Here is a 25,100-nt window from a genome sequence, read left to right on the forward strand (position 1 = left end):
TGTATGTTCTCACACCGTCTTTAAACACCACCTGGAGAGCGCAGGTCTAACAACTTTGCTTGTGGATTATTCCACGCCCTGGCGTGAATTTAATAGCATGCTGAATATTAGAACGATGGAGATGATTGGTTAATGCTTGGAAGAGTTCAATACCGAGATCACTGATTGGTTGAACTAGCCCTATCCTGGCAGTCTATTGGTCCTTAGTAGTTGCGGCCCGCTACAGCGCGTGCACGCAGTTAGTACTACTTTGAAACCGGCTGAAGCACGCGCTGCCGTTCTTACGTACTCCACCCGGCGCGTCGGTGATTTCATTCAACTCACTCCAGGTTTCTTCGAAATAATTATAACATCTTACTACTGGTGAGTAGTTTGAATATGAGTAAGGGAGTTATAAGAACGTTAGTTGTGAGGTTTTTGTTTGTTTTGTGGGGGAAATGTTTGAGACTAACGCAGCGTGCTCGTTAGCTAGCCGTGTTGGCTAACATTGCGTCTTAGCTTAGCGACATCAGTGTGAGCTAGCTAGCTAGCTGTATAACGTTACCAAGCTAATTAGCATCACTGCTAATAATTAGCATGAGTGCATATTCGATTCTGAAGCAGTATTAACTTCTTTTTCTTTTTAACTCTGCTATTTCTGCCTGGTTTTTAGTTAGCACAATTAGCTCTCACTACATTAGAAGTGCTGTTTGTGTGAGAAATACTAGCGCGCTATGCTAACCGATTGTCCTGAATGCAGCGCCGTATTCACTTATCCGGATACAGCGAAATTAGCTCTCGTAGATCAGTGTAAAGTCAGTCTCCAGGCTGGTGCTTGTCGTTTTCTTTCTTTGCGCATCGGAACATGTTTTTATTATTATTTCACTCGGGTGTAGTTAGATATCGAGCGTGACGTACTTAGCGATTGCGATGTTGTATATCCGACGTAGCTCCTCGCTAATTAGCCAGTGTCTTATTCTGAAAATAATGGAGAGCACGTGCTTAAATAAATAAATTAAAAAATAAAACCTATCGAATCTATTTGACGCTGTCTATCAACCGATTTTTCCCCCCTTTTTGTTTTAATGATGAATATCTCATGGGTAGATCATGATCTTTTAACCTGATGCTATAACAAAGCCAGGCTGAGAGCTAGTAACGAGGCAGGCTCTTTCCCCATGGCCGACTCTCACAGGCCTGGCCAGCAAACTGCGTGTCTCAGACGTAACGCGTTATCTAACCGCTCTGCTATTTTACAACTAAATGTGGCTTGTGTTGCCATGGATACAAACGTTTACTGAAGGTCGGCAGCACAAGTTTGGTGGTTGTTGGCTCTTGGATCAGGGCAAGCCATGCGCCTCCATCTTAGCTTACAAAGGATTTACTTGTATTGGTAATGAGGCAGATGGCCTTGGGATTTTTTTCTTTCTTTTTCCAGTAGGTGTGATTTAAAGCCTTTATGTTTCAGTTCAAACCAGCTGACCAAAGAAATGGTGATGGAGAAGCCAAGTGCCCAGCTTGTGGGGCGAGAGTTTGTCCGACAGTATTACACCCTTCTGAACCAGGCTCCTGACTATCTGCACAGGTAAGGGTTCAAAATATTTATAATATAACATTGGAATGCATTTATTAAGGATGGCCCAATTACACAATCTCATAAGTTGCCACCATGGACATCTTTTCAATGGGGTCCTCATACACACACTAACCTAACTGCATGTCTTTTGAACTGTGGGGGAAACCCATGCAGACGTGCAAACTCCATACAGAAAGGCCCCTGTCGGCCTCTGGGCTCGAGCCCAGAACCTTCTTATTGTGAGGCGACATTGCTAACCACTACACCACTGTGCCATCATTTGAAATGTAATTTTTCTTTCCCTATAGATTCTTGCAGGGCTTGGCAATCATTTCATGCCGTTGTCGAGTACTCAATTTTGATTGACCAATTACAGCATTCAAGGGTCTGTTATTTCTGTAAACCAGGGGGCGTCGTGGCTCAGGTGGCTAAGGCGCCGTACCATAAATCTGGGGACCCGGGTTCGATTCCGACCTGAGGTCATTTCCCGATCCCTCCCCGTCTCTCTCCCACTCATTTCCTGTCCTGTCTCTACACTGTCCTATCCAGTAAAGGTGAAAATAGCCCAAAAAAAAAATTTCTGTAAAACAAAACTGTTGCTATGGACCACGTCTTTAGCAGAAGCAATAAAAATGTCAATATTTTGTCAAAATATTGATTTCATTTGTAAGTAGCCATGTAATAAGTGGGATAATTAACAGTGAGCTAGCCATTACTGTGAAATGAACCCCTTCTGGGCGATTGAAGGCCTGTCTGTCTGCACATTGACATCTTGCGTCATCCTGTCGGGGTTTATTTCGCAATAAGGACTGGCTTGCTGTACGCTATTCCATACACATCACATGATACTTAGACATCTTTATTATGCATGTGATGTTGAGGTATAAATATAAAGGTCTGACACTTTGTGGCAGAAAGTAATGTCATGTTTACAGTAAATTACATTACTGGGTGGAAGCTGTAACATCATGTCGTGATGCATGCGTTTCTACAATACATTCTGCAGTGTATCATAGTAGTTACATGTTACCTATCTGTTTTGTGCCTTGTGGTGCACAAGACCTTCAGAGTCTCTCTCCATGTCTCTCGGCCCATGTTTACATTAGACCGTATCAGCGGATCATCAGATTAACGTTTTTAAAACGATTAGTGTGCACACAGCAACACCAATACACGATTCGCGTGCACATAGCAACGCCAATACACAGATACGCTCGGCTCCGCAGGCATCCTGCGCTCCAAATCACTCCGCCCTGAACAGCGAGTGCCCTCTGGAGGGTGTGCACTCCGGCCCTGCGCAGCTCACACAGCGCGCGAGTGTAGTGCACAAGCCGCGATTCGGGACTGAGCCGCTGTGTGTGTGATCCCAGCGCATATCACTTACCACTTGCAAGTGGAAGGATGGCAAGCCTAAAGACAGTCATAACTACACAATGGGCAGTATTTGCATCAGTATTTGCAGTATTTTCATACTTTTATACTCTTTAATGAAAGGTGATACAAGGAGGAAGTCCGCGCCGTTTTTCGCGTCACATGACCAACGCCAGCGAATCAGGAAGGTGGATGTCACAGTGACGTTGTCCAATGAGACGCCAGCTAGAGCTCAGCACAGCGTATCCGCGTATTCTGAATGTTTACACAGCACCGGAGCTGACACGATCTGGATTGAATACGTGGACGCTGGCGGATTCCCGTTTCCAGGCGGTTTAATGTAAACGGACAGTGCATCCGCGAAGAAAACGAAACAGATACGGTCTAATGTAAACGTAGCCTCAGTTAGCTGCCACAGCCCCAAGGTTTGATGGGCTTTCTCTGTTTCCAGTTTCTGTAATGGTGTGTTTTTACAGGAGAGGGTTATCAGTCCTCAGCCCATCCCCCACCCTGGAGGACCAGGGGATCACTCTTTGTTTGGTCCCTACCCTTCAATCTGTTCAGCATGGGTGATTCTGCCAGGAGTATGAAGACTCCAGCCCACATACTGTAGCTCTAAGGGTCACTGGAACACTCAAGGTGGTGATCCCAACTGGAGCAGATCACACTATAGAGGCTTAACAGCTTGCTGTCAAAACCCTGAAAATGGGAGAACTTGAATATTTTTCAAAACTTAAGCAAATTATGAATTCATAATTTTGCCAAACTTTTTTTTTTTTAAGCAGTTTGGAACTGCAAAACATTTACGTTGAATCAGCTGCGTTTAGTTTTTTTTAAATTGTTCTTTTAAGATGCTATCACAATACCTGTACTATCTCAACTGTATTATCCTATTGCTCAACCCTAGGTTCTTGGTGAAATGAGATCAAGATTATATTTTGTGTATATTTAGCTCACACGGGTGTAGGCCGATGAGCTATTGCCCTCATGCGGCGGCCTCCATCCACGAGTCACACATCACTACTCCTCCCTGAGTTTTTTCAATGGATTTTGATTCTGATTTTGTTTGGAAGATCTGCACGAAAGTTAGTCCCTGGATTTGTGATTTCTCATTAACAAGTTGCTACTTAGGCTGGTTAATGAGCTTTCAGGAAAATCACTACTCCTCGAGTTTTCAATGGTTTTTGATTCTGATTTTGTTTGGAAGATCAAATTGTTTAAATTGCTCTCATGAACAACTTGGCTAATTGTTAACGAGTCTGGTTTCTCATGGTACGGCCGTGTGAGCTACTGCGTCACTGGCGCGCTGGTAATAAATTTTTGTATTGCAATAGCAAGCCTAGCATCTATTTGTGTTTGACTTCTCATCTGTATTTTGAATTACTGTAATGGAAATCCTCAGCAAAGAAATGGCTATTTAAATTCAAGTTTACACTTATGCTCAAGTTAGGAAACCAAAAATTACAGATGGTTCATATGATGGCAATTAGTTGTGACAGTGTTTCTGATCTGATGAAATTCTGTGAAGAAATCAGTCTCTTGGTATGTTATTTGTAATGTGTTACTGGCAGTTTTTAACAAGACGGCGCATGTAGCGATGACTCGCTTGCCTCATTCCTTTATTACACGTGTCGGCGTCATTCGTTTTGAAACCAGGAAAGTTAGTATTCGGTGTATAGCGTTAAACATTTGAGAAATTTGACACTGCTCACTACAAAAAGATCTGTGGGTCACTTTAAAATGTCAAAAGTTTGTCCCTCTTTTCCTTCTGTAGACATGCTGTGCGTCAGGTCTGAGGTCATGTACTACTACATCTATTGAGCTTTAATGAGAAAGGAGCAAACACTGATGTTAATAATTTTTTATGCAGCCTTGGTCGTGTTCTTGCTATTGTGCTTTGACATTGTTCATTCCACATAGATGCTGGACCTCAGGGTGAGTGATGTGACACGTGTTGATGCAAAATCTTCCAGCTTTACTTAGAGAGACGCAGAGCCTTTATTTTTTAAAATAAATTTGAGTGCTTAGTATCTCCATCCTTGACTCTTGTATGCTGCATAAATGGGAATAAAAAAATATTTTTGAGAGTTAAAATCGAACGCCAAGTTGGCATTTGAGCCGCCCCGCTGAGCCAGCCAGCCCTGAGTGCATGACGTCACAGCAGGAACCGGTTTTAAGGCTGAGGCCTTTGACAGCTATAGACCAAAGTCCTCTAAATAAAAATTTATGGTGAAGGTAAGAAATACCGTTACCGACTTGCTCAACTAAGACTGATTTGACTCCATTGATTGTGGGTTGACTCTCATTAAAACAGGATGGGTGTTATAACTTATGCAACATACATGTACATGCATGCATTTTCACTGATAAACCGTAAAAAGCTAATTAAATAATCAGATGAACTGAGACAATCACATTCTGAAGCAAATTAAATAATCTTATACCGGTAACTTAAATACACAATACAAGTTACTTGTATTAATCTAAATGCAGGTAAACTTTTTTTTTTTTTTTAAACCCAGATGAGAGTTGGAGCTTACCTGTCTGTGTTCTCGCTTGAAGGCTGATCTTGTGGCCGACTTTGTTTTTGAAACAATCTGACTTTCAGTTGTTCGTTCAGTTCTCCTTTCATTCACTTCCACGTAAGGGTGAAATGGCAGCAATATCCAGTTTAGAAATAAGACGGCTGCTCCACTCATTCACTTTTCTTCATACTGTGTATTCTGCCATTACTGCTGGGCTCAGACAATTACTAAAACCCGGGACAGAACGGGACGTCACCGGTTTTAGCAACAACTGTGGGAAGGTCACTGCCCGAGCGATATGTCCCATCCCGTTCTGTCCTGGGTTTTAGCAACAACCCTCAGCTCACTCCGGGAGGACTGGTGCAACTGAACTCGCTTTCCTTTTTTTAATAAATAAAATAAATACTTGTAGTTTTCTTTGTTGGTACTGCACCCTCTTTCAGTACGGGCTTATAGCCAACGCTCCTCAACAGATCAGAGGTCTCGTACGAGTCTTCAGTAAAGTGTGCAGAGGAGAGACCACTTTGTAGGCGCCCAATGTGCCCGTGACCTTCTCGCAAAACTCGTCCAAATCTTTGCAGTTTGAACATTTTTGGCCCATGAATACAACGTAAATCCACCTTCTGTCGTGTTGCTGCACCGGCCAAAAACACATCTACGTGGCATGGCGATAAATTAGCTCAAAATGGAGGATCGGAGTTGCAGTCAGCTCTGTGTTTTAGTATAGTGGAAGTGGCAGTGAGACTGATAGACTTCCTGTTGTGACATTACGGACATCAAGGTCATTCATTCAGACCGCTGCCTATATAAATCACTTTTAATCATAAAAATTACTATTAGACTTATTGTTAACGCTTAAAACTATTCCTGTGCTATTCTTGAGGTCTCAAGGCATTTATAAACGAGCGTGAGGCCATGGCTCTGCATATATGCTTTAAGAAAAAGTGGATGTTTTTATCCTGTTTTTAATGTAGCATTTAAACCTACAGGTTTTACGGCAAGAACTCTTCCTATGTGCATGGTGGCTTGGACAACAATGGCAAACCTGTAGAGGCTGTCTATGGCCAGTCGGTATGTACGCCAGCCTTTTATTCACATTAATTAAAACCCATCCTCGGTTTATTTAGTATACTCTAATAGTGTGGTGGTTTTTAAGCTATTTTTCATTGTTCTGGATAGGAAATTCATAAAAAGGTGATGGCTCTAAGCTTCCGTGACTGCCACACCAAAATCAGGCATGTTGATGCTCATGCCACTCTGAACGAAGGGGTTGTGGTGCAGGTGATGGGAGAGCTGTCTAACAACATGCAGCCCATGAGGAAGTTCATGCAGACCTTTGTGTTGGCCCCAGAGGTACAGCATCCAAGATTGTAAAGCTGTCATTTTAAAACACCATGCCTCAGTGTAATTCTTAGAAATGTAATTTGTCATAGTTTTTAAGCATAAATTAAAGATCTGAACTGTTAATGTGTTTGCGCAGACAGCCAGTACTGTTAATGAAGTTGTATATTTTGGTAATTAGCTTTCAACTGTTTGCTTTATGATCTTTCTATCATGTCGGCTAAACTTTTTATTCCTGTTATTTATTCCAAATATCCTCCGATCCAGGGCACTGTTGCAAACAAGTTCTACGTACACAACGACATCTTCCGCTATCAGGATGAAGTCTTTGGCGACTCGGACTCTGAACCTCCTGAGGGTGAGCCACTGGCATGTTATTTTAAGGTGCTTTCATGCAGGAAGCCTCTTTGCATTGCAGATGGCATCATTCATTCTCTTTACCTTTCCAGAGTCTGAGGAGGAAGTGGAGGAGTTGGAGGAGAGGGTGAACTCACCAGAGGTGCAGCAGGAAGAGGCAGCAGCGTTCTACGAACAGAGTCCTTGGTAATGTTCCATTTCCTATTTTTATCCAATTGACTGCAAAAAAAAAAAAGGTCCGGTGTCACTAGTGTACAGTAGTTAGGCTTGATGGCCAGAATTGTAGATGGATGGCTGTAATTTGAATCGTCTCTAAAGGAGAGTGTGGCTGTTGCAGGAATTGGTGTGTGTTTTTATATAGAAAAATGTATGTCAAATATTTGTGGACTACGTACTTGCTCACACAACGTAAAGGGGTGTGGTTTATTTTTGTTAACATGTAAACATTCAGTGGGACATGGGATGTCTTATTGGTACTGTGTGTGGACGATGTTCGGTTTTAGTCTGTTAGGGCACAATAATTGCCAAGTTAATTTTTCTTGATCTTGGTCATGATTAAGTTACTTGGCGGAGTTTCTCCTATTACCACCCATTAACTTTAAATTAAGAGAGCATGTTTTTCAGGGTGGAATTAAGTCTATATTCATTAAAATGCCCAAGCTTTGAATTAAAACGTCTTTAGTAGTGTTGTAGTTAAGACCACCTAAACTGAGACCAAGTCATGACCAGACCAGTAGGTGTGAAGGGAGGAGTGGGAGGGTTGATGACTGTTAACAGTAATGAAAACTTCAAATTCAGGTTAAGTCACGTTACTGGTTCTATTTGAAGCGGGAAGCTTTACATCTAATCAAAGTAATGTTAACAAATATATCAGTGTATAGGCAGGTTAGTCAAATCCACACAGTTACGGTCTTGAAGTAAAATCCCAGGTCTCTGAGACAATACGAAGTAAAAATGCGGTTGATTCCGAGACGAGGCCAAGACCTTTTTAGAGTGGTCTTGAGGCCAAGCATGGTCTCACACTATTCTTTAGTTATGTTGAGTGGATCTTGTTAATTCATATGACCTGGTAATGAAATGCAGTTAATGCATGTATATGGAGTTTGATTTAAAGGGCAAGTCAGTGATCAATGTTTAAAATTTCTGAATTGTATGAATAACCCAGAACACATCTAAAATGTAATAAAATATAAGGTGTTAAGCATTGGCCTCTGCTCAAGTGTATTAAGTAGCCAAGAAAACCCTCTACACTAGTCAAGTCAACTTTATTGTCAAATATGCTATACATGCTCGACGTACAGCACAGATGAAATCAGTCCTCTCTGACCCACGGTGCAAACAGGCAATGCAATAAATAGAATAATTGAAATAAACAATATAAACAGTATAAACACTAAGAACTAGACATAGACTAAACACATAAATTGGTGCAAATAAACAGTCAAGGGCACTTGAGGTATAGCAGGTAAACATGAAATAAGCAGTATAAACAATAAACTAATAGCTGTTAAGGTGAGGTAGTGCGGAATAGTGCAAATGAGCGAGGTAAAGTGAAATGTGCAGTCCCTGAGTTCAGTGTGTTAGTGAACGTTGAGAGTATTTGTGTATTGGGGGGACGACTGTGAGGGTGACATGTCAGATGCTGAAGGGGGGGCAGGGGGGTGTGCGGGCAGAATCTGTGGCAGAGGGGGGGAGGAGGGGCAGAACAGGGAGGGAGTTGAGCCTCCTGACCACCTGGTGAAAGAAACTGTCCTTGAGCCTGCTGGTTTTGGCCCGGAGACTCCGCAGTCTCCTCCCCGATGGCAGCAGACTGAAGAGGCTGTGAGGTGGGTGGGTGGGGTCACCTGCAATCCTGATGGCTTTGCGGATGAGGCGGAAGTTATAAATATCCGACCACTGTAGTTCCATAGAGCGGAGTTTCATGAACATGTGGGAATGCTGGGTGTGCTCAGGGAGTTTATAAAAAAAATTCAAGTGTTGATTATACCTGCTTAAGTATTAGCGATCTGATCTAACCTGATGCACTGAAGTCACTTGATGCCTATATCTAATATTTGCCAACTTTAAGCATACGTGCATTGCAGTCAATTGTTTGAGGAAGCCAAACTTGGCTGAATGCAGTAGTCTTTTTACCGTTTGTCTTGGAGGCTGCAGTGCAGCATCAGTCATTTATCAAAGGTCTAAGGATAACTTTTAAGGGCATGTCATTTCAGCGTGGAGCCCGAGGCTCCTCAGGAGGAGGTGTCTGTAACTCCCGAGCCCCAGCCTGAACCCGAGCCTGAGATGGAGCCTGAGGCAGCTGCGGTAGAGCTGAAACAGGATTCAGCAAGCCAGGCTGAGCCCCTTACTGTGGAGAAAAGCCCAAGAGCGCCTCCCTCACCTACTCCTGCAGAGTCTGCGGCCGCCATACCAGACGAAAACCGGGTATGTGCCTATTCTAGTTACAGACCTACCCTCCACATAGGGGCTTGGAAGCTCTCAGGAATTTTGCCCCTTCTAATTTCATTTGATTAATACCTATAATGGTTCATAAGGTTTGCTCAAATTATTATTTAAAATATACTACGAGTATAGACTGTGGGATTTAAGACGCACATTTTTTTTTTTATATATATATATTTTATTTTTCCCCCCTCAGCCTTTCTCATGGGCTTTAGTCACCAGTAAGAATCTCCCCCAGGGAGGAGTGGTGCCAGCTTCAGGAATCCCCCCTCATGTAGTCAAAGCTCCAGCAAATCAGGTGTGCAATCATAAACAGCTCCTTATTTTAATTCAGTAGTAGGCTAATCTTTTGGCAAGATGCTGGGTTTACTGATTAACAAAGGAAAATCCACCCTGAATTGCTTTACAGTATATTGGTGTTTATAATGAACGTGATCTTCAATGGAGTCCAGCATTTTACCTTGTAAATATGATAAATTTGAAGTGTTGGTTTGTCTCTTCCTCCCCCACCCTGAACATGTTGGTTCATTTTCTCTTTGGTTACCCACAAAACTTAGATTACCTGCTGATAGTGGTGCCAGTGGGGATTTAACTCTTGCATCATCTCCAGCCTTTTTAGTTTTTTTTCCCTTGTTTGAAGGTTGAAATTTTCTCCTCTTAAACACACTCTTAGCTGTGCCAGTAACACTTGTCATATCAGACTGCTAAAAAAAAAAAAAATTTTGCAGAACTGATAGAAATAAAGCACCATACAGCTAATCACAGAATCTCCAAGTTCATCATAACTATTTCAGTATAAGCATCTTTAATGTTTCAGGGTGAACTTTTCCTTTAAGAGCAGTTCTGATTTTATTTGAGCTAAATGGTGAGATTTTGTGCACAGTCAAAATATTAACACTGAACTTGCTGCGTATATAATTTTTTTTTTTTTTAATATTTTTTTTGTGCACGCGCGCCTTTTGGTATATATTGATTGTCTTGTTGCAGCAGCCCAGAGTCGAAGTTAAACCAGAACCCCAGACCACAGTACAGAGACCTCAGAGAGATCAGAGACCACGTGAACAAAGATCAGGACCCCTTCCAACACAGAGAGCTCCAAGACCAGGAGGTATTCAATACCGTATAGACACAATGCGCAACCCAAAAAGAACTGCATAAATCGTTTGATATGGGTTGTTCTTTCACAGCCGATGTGAATGCTGTCTGCTGCTTAAGGGTTTGGCTTTGCCAGAAGTAATTGGGTCATTTTAATCAAAGTAATTACATAAGACCCAGGCTTCACGAGTAAATGGCTTTTTCCTTCCCTCCCTTTTCTCTCTGGCATGATTTTGAAGCTGCCTTCTGCATGCTGAACTATATGCAGCCCCCTTTCTCTGCCTTCACTCAATAAAATTGCATGTCTTGGCAACAAATGAAGTTTTTATAATGCAAAGCATTATAAGTCAGCCAGAAGCAATTTTCTACATGGTAGGGTTAATGTAATGTAAATCATGGCTTCATCTCTTAAACTTGTGTGTTTGTAGTGCGGGAAGGAGAGAGTGGAGAGCCTGAGGTGAGGCGGGTGGTCCGGTATCCCGACAGCCAGCAGCTCTTTGTAGGAAACGTGCCGCATGATGTGGACAGGGCTGAGCTGAAAGAGTTCTTTGAACGTGAGTTTAAGTCCCTGTTGAGAAGGCTAAGTGTATGATGATGCATAGGCGTCTGTGTCTTGATATGGTGATGAAAGTGTTTGTCTGATTTCAGAGTATGGAACAGTACTGGAATTGAGGATCAACAGTGGTGGCAAACTGCCCAACTTTGGATTTGTGGTTTTTGATGATTCTGAGCCCGTACAGAAGATCCTGAGCAATCGGGTATGTCTGACATTGGAATTAATCCGCATGTTTTCTGGACAGTGGTTGGGTTTTTTTTTTTTTTTAAAAAAGGTCATGTCAGTATTGGTCATCTTGTGTTGTAGCCCATTAAGCTGCGGGGAGATGTTCGTCTGAATGTGGAGGAAAAGAAAACGCGTTCAGCACGCGAAGGGGAAAGGCACATCCGTCCCAGAGGCCCGGGAGGACCACGGGACAGGATAGGAGGACCGAGGGGTCCGCCTCCTCGAGGGAGCATGGCTCAGAAACCAAGTTTTGGTGCCGGGCGCGGTGCAGGCTCCAGCGAGGGGCGTTATGCAGGACCACGCCAGTGAAGCAGCTCTCGTCTCAAATCACTGCTGATGCAAGTCACCCTGTGTAACAGCTTTCCTCATCCTGTCTGCTATGCTGCTCCTGGGCTGTGGAGTGGCATACCCCCTTTATATGGACTCCTCCTGTATTTGAGTTTGAACTCGAATTTGTTGTAGACAGACAAACTACTTGAATTGTGAAAAAAGAAAAACCCAGCGTTTTGTTTAATCTTTGTTTTAGCGTTCTCTCCCTGTTTCTTAAAGGAACGTGTTTTTACTGCTCGGGCAATCCTGTGTATTGCTAGCGCCCGCTTGTCAGGTCAAAGTGCAAATATGGTTTTATTTGGAATTGTCGCCAAGTCAAATCATGGTTGTCCGAGTGACTAGCATGTAAAGAATCCTGTTTGCCTTCTACTGTTGCACTTCATCAAGAATTACATATTTTAACAACTCTGCTGATGAGAGAACAGAATAAACTTGATGTACTGTTTTGAGCCCTGTGTGTTCTGCGATGCGCCGTTCAAACTATAATCTTGAAAGTGCTACATTTTCAAGAAAAGCTCATTTGCCACCCCAAAGCAAAACTCCAGAGCAGAGCTGGCTTGTACATTACCGAACGTGTCCCTGTTCACGTGTTAAATTGGATTGCTCCTCTAACTGAATTTCCAATTTTCTGCTTCCGCTCAGTGGCATAACGCATCGGGTTGTGTTGTTCAGAAAAATGTGCAACACGCTGCACACATCTGAAAGTAGTTGTTTTTGGTTGATCTTAAATTGTGACATGAAAATGGACAATTTGGTCCCCTGCCAACACTATTTAATTTATTGAATAAAACTGATGCGTTTTGTGCCCCATTGGAAATTGCTGCTTTTTAGAGTCTTCGGGATATAACTTTGCTCCTGCAGGTTTCCTGGGGCTGGCTAGGAATCGTCTCAATTTACTTAGCTAACACTTTGCCATGGCAGGAACTGAGCAGCTTGATTTTCCAAATTCTGTTAAGAATAAATCTGTCTAGTGGTCCTGTACTTGACATGGCAGAGTTCCTTGTAAATATTTCAACTTGACCTGTATAGAATAACTATAGCCTCAAACTATCTCATCTCTAGCTGCTTTATCCTGTTCTACAGGGTCGCAGGCAAGCTGGAGTCTAGCCCAGCTGACTACGGGTGAAAGGCGGGGTACACCCTGGACAACTGGAGCAAATTGTCAAACACAGTTTCATGGCACAGTATTACAGCCAGCAATACCCAAATCTTGGCCCCCTTTTCGTCCCTGCATAAAAAAAGATAAAGAAATATGTAGCACCTGATAAATTGAATTAAGTGTAGAGGGCTACTGTACAGAACCCTATGACTGAGTGAGGTGAAATGTGTCAGCAGGTGGCATGAGACTAGTATTGAGAAACACCACTGCCTCCCTCCATCGCACACATGTGCTGGAGTCCTCATCCTGTGACCCACATGAGCTCAAGATGTCGTCCTCAGCTGGCATTGACCCACAGAACAGATGGAGTGCCCTAATAAAAGCCTGCAACATGAGACACACATTGTGATTTACATAACCTTTTGCTTTGAGACTAGATATTAAAAGGTATCAGTATATTCTCAGGTAAATATTTAGATTTATACATCTGGAAAATTTGCAACCCTTAAGGTTTGTAAATGACAGAACCTTAAAATGGTGTTTCTGTCTCAAAGAGCCAAAGTACAGCCTTTTTTTGGAAGTAAAGCAGATTTGCTAATCAATGAACCATTATGTTCTAGGAGTACACAATAAAAAAAATCCTGCTGTATTTGAGCAATGTGTAGGTAAATATATTTATTTCACAATGCTGGTGTTGAACTCTCAAATCTGATTGGTCAGAATGTGACTTACTTTCTATAACAGTAGCTCTGATAATAGTCTTGGCAGTAACTCAAAGCAGGTTTTTATCCCCTGCTGGCTGAAGGGGGATTATGTCGTGGCGACTTCTGTCCGTCCCGCCGTCCCAGGAAGGCTGCTCAGCTTCTGAAATCAGCTCCTCTCAATTTTTGGAGGAATTTCACAGAACTTGGCAAAAGGCATTATGCCAGTAGTACGCATATGGTTTTGTTCAATTCGGTCGCATTTTACCAGAGTTGTGGCCCTTGATTAACAACGTTGTACTTTCACAATTTCATGAAGATGTGCTTGCCTTCCGACATCAACTCCTCTCACAATTTTTGGATGAATTTCTCGAAGCTTGGCAAAAGGCTTTGTTATGACAGTAATACACATATTGTGATTTAATTTAGTTTGTGAAAATTTTACCAGAGTTTTGACCCTTGATTAAATAACTTTGGCAATTTCATGAGGGTGTACGTTCTTCTGAAATCAACTCTTCTCTCAATTTGTGGAGGAATTTCACCAAACTTGGCCAAAGGCTTTGTTATATGACAGTTATACGCATATTGAAATTTCATTTAATTTGGGCAGATTTTACCAGAGTTATGCCCTTGATTATTAACAAACTTGTACTTTGGCAATTTCATCAAGGTGTGCTTGCTTTCTGAAATCAACTTCCCTCACAATTTTTATCTCGCGCTGCCTGAAAGGCCCGAAGGGGATTATGTCATGGCCATGTCCATCCGTCTGTCTGTCCCAGGAAGGGTACTCACCTTCTGAAATCGACTCCTCTCACAATTTTTGGAGGAATTTCATGAAACTTGACAGGCTTCTTTGTTGTATGTCGGTATTATGCATATTGCAATTTCGTTCAATTCAGTTGCATTTTACCGGAGTTATGGCATAGTTACCAGTGGGGGATATTGTGCACTCTTGTTATTAATATGCTTGTTCTAATGCGTTTTTTTTTGTTGCAGCATCCCATTGACAGGGCAGATGTCAACATGTACTGCTATTTAACAGGTCTGACACACAATCATTGTTATTCTATCCACATTCACCGGATATGAGCAGTTGCGCACTCTGATTGGCTACACTATTACTAGGATATCAGCTCGTATACCGTGAGTAGAGAAAAACAAAATGGCGGAGCGTGTTGCTGTACCCAACTGAGGATGAAATAAAAACTACTTGGAAAAAAAAAACAAATATGGAATAAAAGTATTTGAGAGTAAGAATGTATTTTTTCAAGAATTATTAAGCATTTTTCACAAATTGCTACTGCCATTTTGCCAGTTTGTTGACATTCTAAGTGGAAATGATTTTGTCTGACATTTTGTATAAAGTTTTTATTTATTGAATTTGTAAAAAAAAAAAAAGCTCTTTCTTAAAATCCAGTGAATGTGGATAGAATAAAACAGTTATTCCACTCAATCTTGTCATACATGGCTTATAGCTGACTTGGTGCTACGTGCCTTGTCTGCTGTACGACTCGATTTCGTGGAATAACTGTTATACGAGGAAGATTTCTGGAGATGTTTAACATTTATGGAAAGAATCTCCAGTGTCACCACTTTGTAACATGAAGTAAAGCTGTTTTTAATTTTCCTGACACAAGATAGACTTCAGAATGGAGGACCTTAGTTTGCTGTTTTCTAGTACCACAAGCTGGATTTTTTTTTTTTTTTATTAACATTAGGAGTAAGTCAGGGAATGACTGTTTATATCTGTTTTCAGTGATGAGAAACTAACTTGCTTCACTGACGTTCCACAACATTAAATGTAACTCAAAACAGATAAATTATGATGTGTCGTTCTTTGCATCAGGAAAGTCACTTGCCTTGATCTCATCCTCCCGCTGTACTGTGCAGAGCAACTAGCACCCGTGTTCCCAGAGTCTTTGGAACTGTACATTGTTCCTGCCTGCTTCAAGACCTCCATCATCAACCTGGTTCTAACGATTTAGGTCTCTGACCTGAACTGCAAGCCAGTCACTCAAACTCATCCATTGTAATGAAGACCTTTGAGTGACTTATTCTTGGAGATCTTAAAAAACACCACCAAGGGCTTCCTTGAGCCCCCTGCAGTTTGCTTAGAGACCCAACAGGTCAGTGAAGGTTAAGGATGTATTAAATATAGGCCTACGCTTCATCCACAAGTATCCTGATGCAGCTGGCACATACGCAAGAATCCTGTACGTTTACTTCAGCTTAGCCTTTAATAAGATCATTCCAGAGCTGCTGGACAAGAACCTCTCACAGCTCAATCTGTCAAACTCCATCTGCCATTGGATCATCATAGACTACTTGACAGACAGACAGCAGTATGTGTGGATTAGAAATTGAATGTCAGGCGCAATAACCCTCAGCACTGGTACATTGTGTTCACTGGTGCATTGTGTTCACTGGTGCACTCATTGATGTGTGCTCTCCTCACTATTTTCCTCCTTATACACCAACGATTGCACTCCTAAGGACCCATCTGTCATGCTTCTCAAGTTTGTAGATGACACGCCGTGAATCCAATGACTATGAGACCATACATAAACAACCTGGCAACCTTGGGCAACGAACCACAGGAGAGGATTATCAATTTCAGTAAAAATCAACCTCTTCATGCTCAAATTACTCGAAGAGAGTCATTGAAATGGTTGAGTCATTCAAATACCTCGGTACTGTCATTTCAAGCAATCTCAAGTGGGACGGAAACATCAGCAGTATCGTAAAAAGGCTCGGGAAAGACTATCATTTCTGCAACAGCTGAAGAAATTTAAACCACCCCCCCTTCAGGCATTACTGGTCCAGTTTTACACAGCTATCACGGAGTTCATCTCGACATCCTCCATAATCGTGTGGTTGGTACGAGACCATTCAGAAAAGATAATCAGGGTAATGGCTGCCATCCATCAGAGAACTGTACAAGTCCAGATTACAGAAGCCTTCAGAGGATACGAGACCTTTCCCATCTTGGCCATCACCCATTTGAGCGATTACACTCTGGAAAATGCTTCTGAGCACCTAAAACCAAGACAGCATATCACAAAGATAATTTCTTCCCACAGGCTTAACTTGTCCATTGTGTTATACCTGTGCACATGCACTGTGCACTTTGGCATCTGTATAAACACTACTTTAAACTATGACTGTCAATATTTGCAACCTTTGGCTTGCTACTAATATTTGCTACTGTTTATTGTGTAATTTGTGTAATTAGCTTTACTGGTCCTATCCTGGCATTGTTGCACTGTTGCTATAGGAAGAATAAAAAACTATTCTATCCACATTCACTGGATCTGAGCAATCATGCACTCTGATTGGCTACTCTTCTACTAGGATATCAGCTCATATACCATGAGTAGAGAAAAACAAAATGGTAGAGCGCATCAAGTCAGATATATCACTTGATCAAGTATTTAAAAGAAACAGAAATAACTAAAGGATATGGTCTCTCCACCCCACCCCCTGTCTCCTGTTCCACACTCCAGCCCAGTTGGTGGCGGTAATGCACCTTTAAGTTGGTTTGCCAACTGCCAAAAAAAGAAGAAAAGAAAATGGCGGCGTGTTGCTGAACCAACCGAGGATGAAATAAAAACACTACTTGAAAACAAAACCCCCCAAAAAAATACAAAATAAAAAGCAACAAAATATGGAATGAAAGTATCTTTTTTAAAATTTTCAAGAATTATAGCATTTTTCCACAAATTGCTACTGTCATTTCACTGGCTTGTTTACATTCTAAGCGGAAATGATTTTGTTGGACATTTTGTATAAAGTTTTTATCGAATTTGCAAAAAATAAACATGCTCTGTTTCTCAAAATCCAGTGAATGTGGATAGAAGACAGTTATTCCACTCAGTCCCATCGTACATGGCTTATAGCCGACTCAGTGTTCCGCACCTCGTCGGCTATCAGCTCACGTACGACTCGATTTCGTGGAATAACTTAATTATACACACTCTTGTAGGAAAATAGTAAACATTAGGTACCAAGGTTAAAACAGCACACCCTGTAGGGTTTTAACATCAAGTTCTGACATAATGTGGTAGTGGTTTCAGATGCTGAGGTCATCTAAGCACTGAGGAGCTTGTGTACAATTTTGTACAATGTACACTATATGGTGAAAGTTTGTAGACACTTGACCTTCATACCCATATGTGCCTCTTCCCCAAACTGTTGCCATAAAGTTGGAGGCACACAATTGTATAGAATGTCTTTCTCAGCTATAGCTTTCCAATTTCATTTCACTGGAACTCGTCGTCATCGTCACTGCTGAACCTGATCCGGGCTTGAGGTGAACCATGTTTGGTTGACTTGGCCAAAATTGCAGCAACAGAGCGGCCAGTTCCTTTCTGTGCACTCACGTTCACACCTATGGGCAATTTAGAGCCACCAATTAAACTAACCTACGTCTTTGGACTGTGGGGGAACCCGGAGCACCCGGAGGAAACCCACGCAGACACGGGGAGAACAAACAAGCTCCACATAGAAAGGCCCTCGTCAGCCACTGGGCTTGAACCCGGAACCTTCTTGCTGTGAGACAACAGTGCTAACCACTGTGCCACCCTCACTGGAACCAAGAGGCTTAAACCTGTTCCAATATGGCAATGCCCCTGTGTACAAAGTGAGCTCCGTGAAGACAAGGTTTGTCAAGGTTGGAGTGAAAGAACTCAAGTAACCTGTTGAGAACCCTGACCTCAACCTCAATGCTGACTGCACCCCTGACCTCACTCACGTTCTTGTAGCTGAATTTGCAAGTCCCCTCAGCCACACTCCAAAATCTAGCGGAAAGCTTTTCCAGGAGAGTGGAAGCTATTAGAGCAGCAAAGTGATGGGATAGGACGTTCAACAAGCACAGATGAATGTAATGGTCAGGTGTCCGCAAACTTTTGTCGATATAGTCCGAGTCACAATCGACTTCTGTAATTTGTCCCAGTCCCAGTGAGGACTAACATCAATTTTAGATTTATTCAATCCTTTTGGCTATCAAGAGACAAATATCACTTGCTTTTGACTTTCTTTGTTTGCTTAATAGTTCCTAAACTTTTTTTTTTCCCAATGCCCTGTACGCCAATTGGCCTGTCAGTTGCCAGCCTCTTACAAGGCAGTCTGCATCTGTCTTGAGCGCACACACTTCATCTACCACCAGCTTGCTAGGCCTGTCGCAGCTTCCCCAGACAACCAACCACTCACACACACACACACATTTAGAGTAGCCAGTTAATCTAACTGCATGTCTTTGGACTGCGGAGGAAATCCATGCAGGCATGGGGCGAACATACAAACTCCACACACAAAGGCCTCCGTCGGCCATGAGGTTCGAACTCAGAACCTTCTTGCTGTGAGGCAACAGTGCAAACCACTATACCACCACCGTGCCCCTAAGCTTTCATCTCATTATCTCTAGCTGCTTTATCCTGTTCTACAGGGTCGCAGGCAAGCTGGAGCCTATCCCAGCTGACTACGGGGGAAAGGCGGGGTACACCCTGGACAAGTCGCCAGGTCATCACAGGGCTGACACATAGACACAGACAACCATTCACATTCACACCTACGGTCAATTTAGAGTCACCAGTTAACCTAACCTGCATGTCTTTGGACTGTGGGGGAAACCGGAGCACCCGGAGGAAACCCACGCGGACACGGGGAGAACATGCAAACTCCGCACAGAAAGGCCCTCGCCGGCCACGGGGCTCGAACCCGGACCTTCTTGCTGTGAGGCGACAGCGCTAACCACTACACCACCGTGCCGCCCCTAAGCTTTCATAGTAACAATAAATCATTCTGGTTGAACTGCAAGTGTGGCTAATTATTCAACATTAAGATTCATTTAACCGCATATCAGTGTTCACTGCGGTGATATTTTCCAACAAAGAACCAGTATGCAAATGTGAAACAGGTAATTTATATTCAGCAGTAAATCAGAATTAATTGTTAGTTATAGGGCTGTGTGACATGCACAGCGGCGTAATAAAACCAAGCTGAAATCACACAAAAATTTACTATGTTCATCCTTTCTCTCTGTCCTCAATTTTAATGCTCATGCATAATGAAATGATTGGTACTCATGTTTATCCTAGAAAATAGCATAATAACATCAACATTATTTATTGATCGTTGTTCTGGGTGCATTAGTAATAGAACAAAGCCTTGTATCATCAATTTAGGCTGAAAAAACACACAAGAGCCTCATCGTAATCAAGTGTTTATGAACAAATACAAACATGGGAGGTGGCACAGTGGTGTAGTGGTTAGCACTGTCGCCTCACAGCAAGAAGGTCCGGGTTCGAGCCCTGTGGCCGGCGAGGGCCTTTCTGTGTGGAGTTTGCATGTTGTCCGCGTGGGTTTCCTCTGGGTGCTCCGGTTTCCCCCACAGTCCAAAGACATGCAGGTTAGGTTAACTGGTGACTCTAAATTGACCGTGAGTGTGAATGGTTGTCTGTGTCTATGTGTCAGCCCTGTGATGCCCTGGCGACTTGTCCAGGGTGTACCCCGCCTTTTGCCCGTAGTCAGCTGGGATAGGCTCCAGCTTGCCTGCGACCCTGTAGAACAGGATAAAGCGGCTAGAGATAATGAGATGCGATGAGACAAACATGGGAGCTCTTTTGGTTTGGATTTTTCAAAAGTCTTCTCTGATCACAAAGCTCTTTGAGCCCATAAGTAAACTGTCCGAACAACCACAATCTTTAAATAAATAAATAAATAAATAAATAAAGTTCAGAGACTTTGTTCAGAAAACCTTTAATCATAGAATTAGCTTCAGCATAATGACATATTTCAATAAATATTTAATTATATACAGATACAGCAGAAATGGTACATTCCTTTTTTTTTCTTCAAATTGCTCACATTTCTGTACAAGCCAAAAATATCTGCCATTATTTATATTCATGCAAAATATTCTGTTTCAGATTTAGAAATAAAAAAAAACACATTTGCTGTTTTTTGTTTTTTTTCTTTTACTGCTTAAAATAGAATTGCACACTTTCATTATGATAATCAGCAAACAAAAAGGTGCACTTTGTGCCAATACGTGATATACACAAGTAAAACAAGAAATGAAAATATAGATTAAGGCCATACAAGCTTATGCAAAAAAGAATTCCTTAAAAAAAAAAACACAAACAAAAAAACCTTCTCCACGGCTTTGTGTCACAAGAAGCAGTCATGCCTAAAGTCACTCTCAGTGATCAATCTTCAGTTGTTAGCAATTAAAAGGTCTCAATAGAAAATAAAATAAAATTTAAAAAATCAGAAAACGAATTATATCATGCCTCATAAACTGATCAAACCAATGCAAACTTTTAATTGATATTTGCATGACAGTTTTGCCTCCTGAAGGCCTGGTTACACAGAGCAGATGTTTCTCGTTTCCAAATCACTATCAGTCCTCTGTGAACTTCCAGTCTCTAGTACCGTAGCTAGCAGTTAAGGAGCGGATCCGAGCGTGAACGCAGTCTTACATACAAAGGACAAAACAGCAGCATGAGTACGGTAAGTGGCTTGAAGCAGCGTTTATCATCAAGGGCATTTGGGGAAACGGCAACATTTAGCTAAGCATCAGTTTTACAAATGTTGACACGTTAAAACATTGCTGAAGATGATCAACAATCTTCAGTTCCAAAGTTGAGTTCACAGCTGACGGAAATGTACAAAGCCAAAATGTCAAGTGAAGTGTACAATATACAAACACTGCGAGTGGAGCATCTCAGTGCATGTGAGCATGAAGGACGGAAATGATCGTGATTGTGAACTTAAATGCTACAAATGTACAATAAAATCCACCCGTCTAACCATAGTGAGAAGGATTCGTTGATCAGTTGAACCCCTGCATTGCTGCTGCGCTACAAATTCTGTAACTGACTGAATACAAGGACGGCTATCGGTGATTAAAACTGCGTCAGGGTTTGCACAAGTCAACTTGTGTTCTTAAAGTGAGCAAGCAGGACTTGTAACTTTCTGCAGGACGATCCTTCATTAAAAAGAAACGAAATAAATAAAATTCCTATGAATTTTACATGAGAGAGTGGCTCGGTGGAGGAGCACAAAACAACACGGTTTAGGATTTTTCCCATTTCCCCTGTCATGATTCAGTGCAGCACACAATTTTCATGCCTTGCACAAGCTGAATCATCTGTCCTGGAGCAAGAAAAGTGTTAAACCGCAAAGTTCTGTGATGACTGCATGCCAGTCCCAGTCTAATGCATCTCCAATGTACATTCATTTCTTTCTCATTTCAGATGTTTGAACTGATATGTAAATTATACTTCATAAATAAATAAATAAATAAATAAATACGGGCCTTATTTCGTAATTAAACCTCTTATTAATTCTATTGCATTTCCCCAAGCAACGCCTATACAAAAATAGATATGATATGATATAATGCAGTGTTGCATTATTATTATTATTATTATATTTATTTTTTATCAGATCTAACCAAATTACCTCAAAGGATAAACAACATACTGACACATGAGAACGTTAGTATGCATGTTTCTCACAACCAGGTAAATCCTTTCCATCAGATACTCACTTGCACAGCTGAAAGGCAGTGGCAATGCTTTAAGGAGATTACTCTTTGGCCAAGAAAACAAATCATGTGGATAAACAGAATGGAGAATGGAGTGAAACACTGCACCGATCTCATGAATGGTAATGAATCGTAATTCACACTCCCTCCAGGACCATGCATGGTGAGAATGTACTTTCATTTCTGTCAAAAAAAAAGAAAGAAAGAAATGAATCAAACATTAGCAAAGTGGGAAAATGATGAAAAGCAAATAAAAACAGACAAACAACAACAACAAAAAGTATGTGCATGATGTCAAGAAAGTAGCCTTGTCATGCATAGTGGACTGAGTGCTTCTTTGAGAATGAATGAATGAATGAATGAATGAACGAACACATAATTTTGGTAATGGGACCCCAGCCACTTCAGGGGGAGGGAAAAAAAACCCCAAAATAATTGCATATATTCTTATTGCATAGAAAAGCCAGATGAGGATGTAATCCATAGAAGCATGTTGTAACCAAAATCATTATTTAAATATACTGCAAATTATTTACTCGGCTGCATGACACGTCCTTTAATTTCGAGTTAAAAGTCACAGTAATACACATTTGATTGTTAAATAGACATTTAAGTGTATGGCGGTGTTGGCTGCTTATAAAAATAACCCTTTCTGCTGGAGCCGATGTTGATGCAGAAAACAACATGATGCTGTTAAGGGGAAGAAAATGATCCCTTTTCTTTTCCCATGACGTCTATGCTGTGAAAACGCAAACTGATGATGGAGCTGAGACATAAAACACTTCCCATACGTTTTCCTCTTCTTTCAGTCATGTCATAATACATAGCTTGTAAATATGTCTGTTGTCTGAATAAATAAAGCAATAAAGGTTTATAGCCCATAGTTTCTTTCTTTCTTTGTTTTTTTTTTCTTGTTGACCACAAAAGCTGAGGAAGATGGTACAGCAACATGCTGTTCACTTGGCACATGAGTAAATGACATAATTTGGACAAAAAATTCACACTGACCACAGCTGGTATAAACAATATATTTTTGACGGTCACTCATCAAGCTTCCACTGGTAATGTGACATCATGACAGGACTTCATCATCATCATCATCATCATGACGTCCTGTTTTTCTGGGGATTGAAAAGTGCTTGCAATACATATATTGAAGCAAATCTGTAGACATAGATTATAGATATATTCCAGCAACTCTTGCATTACTTATTTATGGAAGCACCAAACCGCATGGCGTTCTTTAAAACCTTTCCATTTTCCCAGTTACCGCTCTCGAAATAATTTGAGTTTTGTTTTAAATACTTGATATATTACAGTGCTGCATGTAATCACCTTCATATTCCTATAATGCAGCATGTCTTCAAGTTGCACAAAAAAAAAAACAAAGTCTCCCAAGAGCAACATCCCCTCGAATTTCAGTTTGCTCAGAGGTTCACTGATGTATCTGTAAAAGTCTAATGTTGTGTTTATGTTGCCATTTTTATTTTTATTTGTATTTTTTAGTAAATATATTGCCACATTCATATATCATGCATTTTACTGCATTGCTATTGCACAGGTCCGGATTATTAAAGAGAACAGGGAGGAAAAGGACAGAAGAAAGAAAATGAATATCGAGAAATACCTCTGCCAAGGACTCGGCACTGAAAGCAAGTGAGTGCTGAGGCGAGGAAGTGGGCACTGGGGGGAGGGGGGGGGCGGTGGGCAGCGACAGCGGCAGCTTTTTCAGCTTGGATCTCACCCTTTTCTTGGAATATTTACTGCTTGTGAATATCCTCGCTGCGGATGATCTTGTAAATGATCCAGTAGAAAATGTTAAAAATGAGGAAGACGAGTGGGAAGGCGACCCGCGACACCGTGTCAATACGCTTGGCGCGGCTGATGAAGAGCTTGCGCATCTCCTCGACGCTCTTCTCAGGTGGCATGCTGGAGGCAGGCGCATTGTTGTTGCCCTTGATGGCCATGCCGTCTTTGGCCTGCAGACACGCAGGGCCCATGCCGTAGGCGGCAAAGCTGAAGCGCCCTTCACCTGCTTCCTCCTCCTGCAACACATACATCAACATACACCATCTGTTAGTGGTCCAAATGGCAGTTTGTTAGCTACAGGTTAACACTGACCTTTTAGCTTTGTATTGACTGCTCAGTGATGCATGTTCAACACTGCAAAATAACATCGTAGCAAGATTTATCTCGTATTTAACAGCTATTCCACGAAATCGAGTTGGCTATTAGCCGTGTACGACGAGATTGAGTGGAATAACTGTCTTGTTCTTTCCACATTGACTGGATTTTGAGAAACAGAGCATTTTTGTTTTTATTTTTTGCAAATTCCATAAATAAAAACTTTAGATAAAATGTCTGACAAAATCATTTCCGCTTAGAATGTAAACAAACCGGCAAAATGACAGCAATTTGTAAAAAAAAAAATCCTATAATAATAATAATAATAATAATAATAATTCTTGAAAAATAAAAAAGATACATTATTACTATCAAATACTTTTATTCCATATTTTGTTGCTTTTTTTTGTATTTTTGGGGTTTTGTTTTTGAGTAGAGTTTTTTCGTCCTCGGTTGGTTTAGCAACATGCGCCGCCATTGTGTTTTTCTCTACTCACGGTATATGAGCTGTAGCCTAGTAATCGAGTAACCAGTCAGAGCGCACAATTGCTCATATCCAGTGAATGTGTATAGAATAATTTCTGATATACACTCACCAGCCACTTTAGGAACACCCATCCACCTGCTGTTTTATACAGTTATCTAATCAGTCAGTCAGCAGCACAATGCATAAAATTATGCAGATACAAATCAAGAGCTTCAGTTAATGTTCACTTCAAACATCAGAATGGGAAAAATTGTGATCTAAAAGTGTGACTTTCTTTCACTGTGGCATGGGTGTTGGTTTGAGCCAGATGGACTGGTTTGAGTATTTCAGAAACTGCTGATCTC

At 41.5% G+C, this 25,100-nt stretch overlaps 2 protein-coding genes across 5 annotated transcripts in view; one reads left to right on the forward strand and one right to left on the reverse strand.

Annotated features, from left to right (window-relative positions):
* The first annotated feature begins 241 nt into the window (after positions 1-241).
* Positions 242-12,246, forward strand: g3bp1 (GTPase activating protein (SH3 domain) binding protein 1). 4 transcript variants are annotated; one of them, XM_060928027.1, is made up of 12 exons: positions 242-363; positions 1,448-1,564; positions 6,441-6,522; positions 6,631-6,804; positions 7,060-7,150; positions 7,242-7,335; positions 9,363-9,573; positions 9,788-9,889; positions 10,579-10,699; positions 11,115-11,240; positions 11,335-11,444; positions 11,549-12,246. In XM_060928027.1, the coding sequence occupies exons 2-12, from the start codon at positions 1,470-1,472 to the stop codon at positions 11,774-11,776; spliced, it is 1,434 nt and encodes a 477-aa protein (XP_060784010.1). In that variant the 5' UTR covers positions 242-363; positions 1,448-1,469; the 3' UTR covers positions 11,777-12,246. The 4 variants fall into 4 exon arrangements, with proteins under 4 accessions (XP_060784010.1, XP_060784011.1, XP_060784012.1 ...); XM_060928028.1 differs by having other exon boundaries at positions 10,582-10,699; XM_060928029.1 differs by lacking the exon at positions 9,788-9,889.
* An 11,659-nt stretch (positions 12,247-23,905) lies between these two features.
* Positions 23,906-25,100, reverse strand: part of glra1 (glycine receptor, alpha 1) — a gene marked incomplete at its 5' end in the record, with an annotated part of 116,811 nt that continues 115,616 nt past the window's right edge. The window contains one exon of the mRNA XM_060926990.1: positions 23,906-24,190. Coding sequence (XP_060782973.1) covers positions 23,906-24,190 — 285 coding nt within the window. The remainder of the gene's footprint in view (positions 24,191-25,100) is intronic.

This window comes from Neoarius graeffei, chromosome 8 (genome assembly GCF_027579695.1).
Source record: "Neoarius graeffei isolate fNeoGra1 chromosome 8, fNeoGra1.pri, whole genome shotgun sequence".
NCBI classification, from domain to species: Eukaryota; Metazoa; Chordata; class Actinopteri; order Siluriformes; family Ariidae; genus Neoarius; species Neoarius graeffei.

What these genes read in the sequence shown, in the direction of transcription:
- g3bp1 (XM_060928027.1), top strand. Translation starts at nt 1,470, where the DNA reads ATGGTGATGGAGAAGCCAAGTGCCCAGCTTGTGGGGCGAGAGTTTGTC. An exon ending in GCTCCTGACTATCTGCACAG is followed by an intron (nt 1,565 to 6,440) that starts GTAAGGGTTCAA and finishes TTAAACCTACAG; the next exon opens with GTTTTACGGCAAGAACTCTT. An exon ending in CCATACCAGACGAAAACCGG is followed by an intron (nt 9,574 to 9,787) that starts GTATGTGCCTAT and finishes TTCCCCCCTCAG; the next exon opens with CCTTTCTCATGGGCTTTAGT.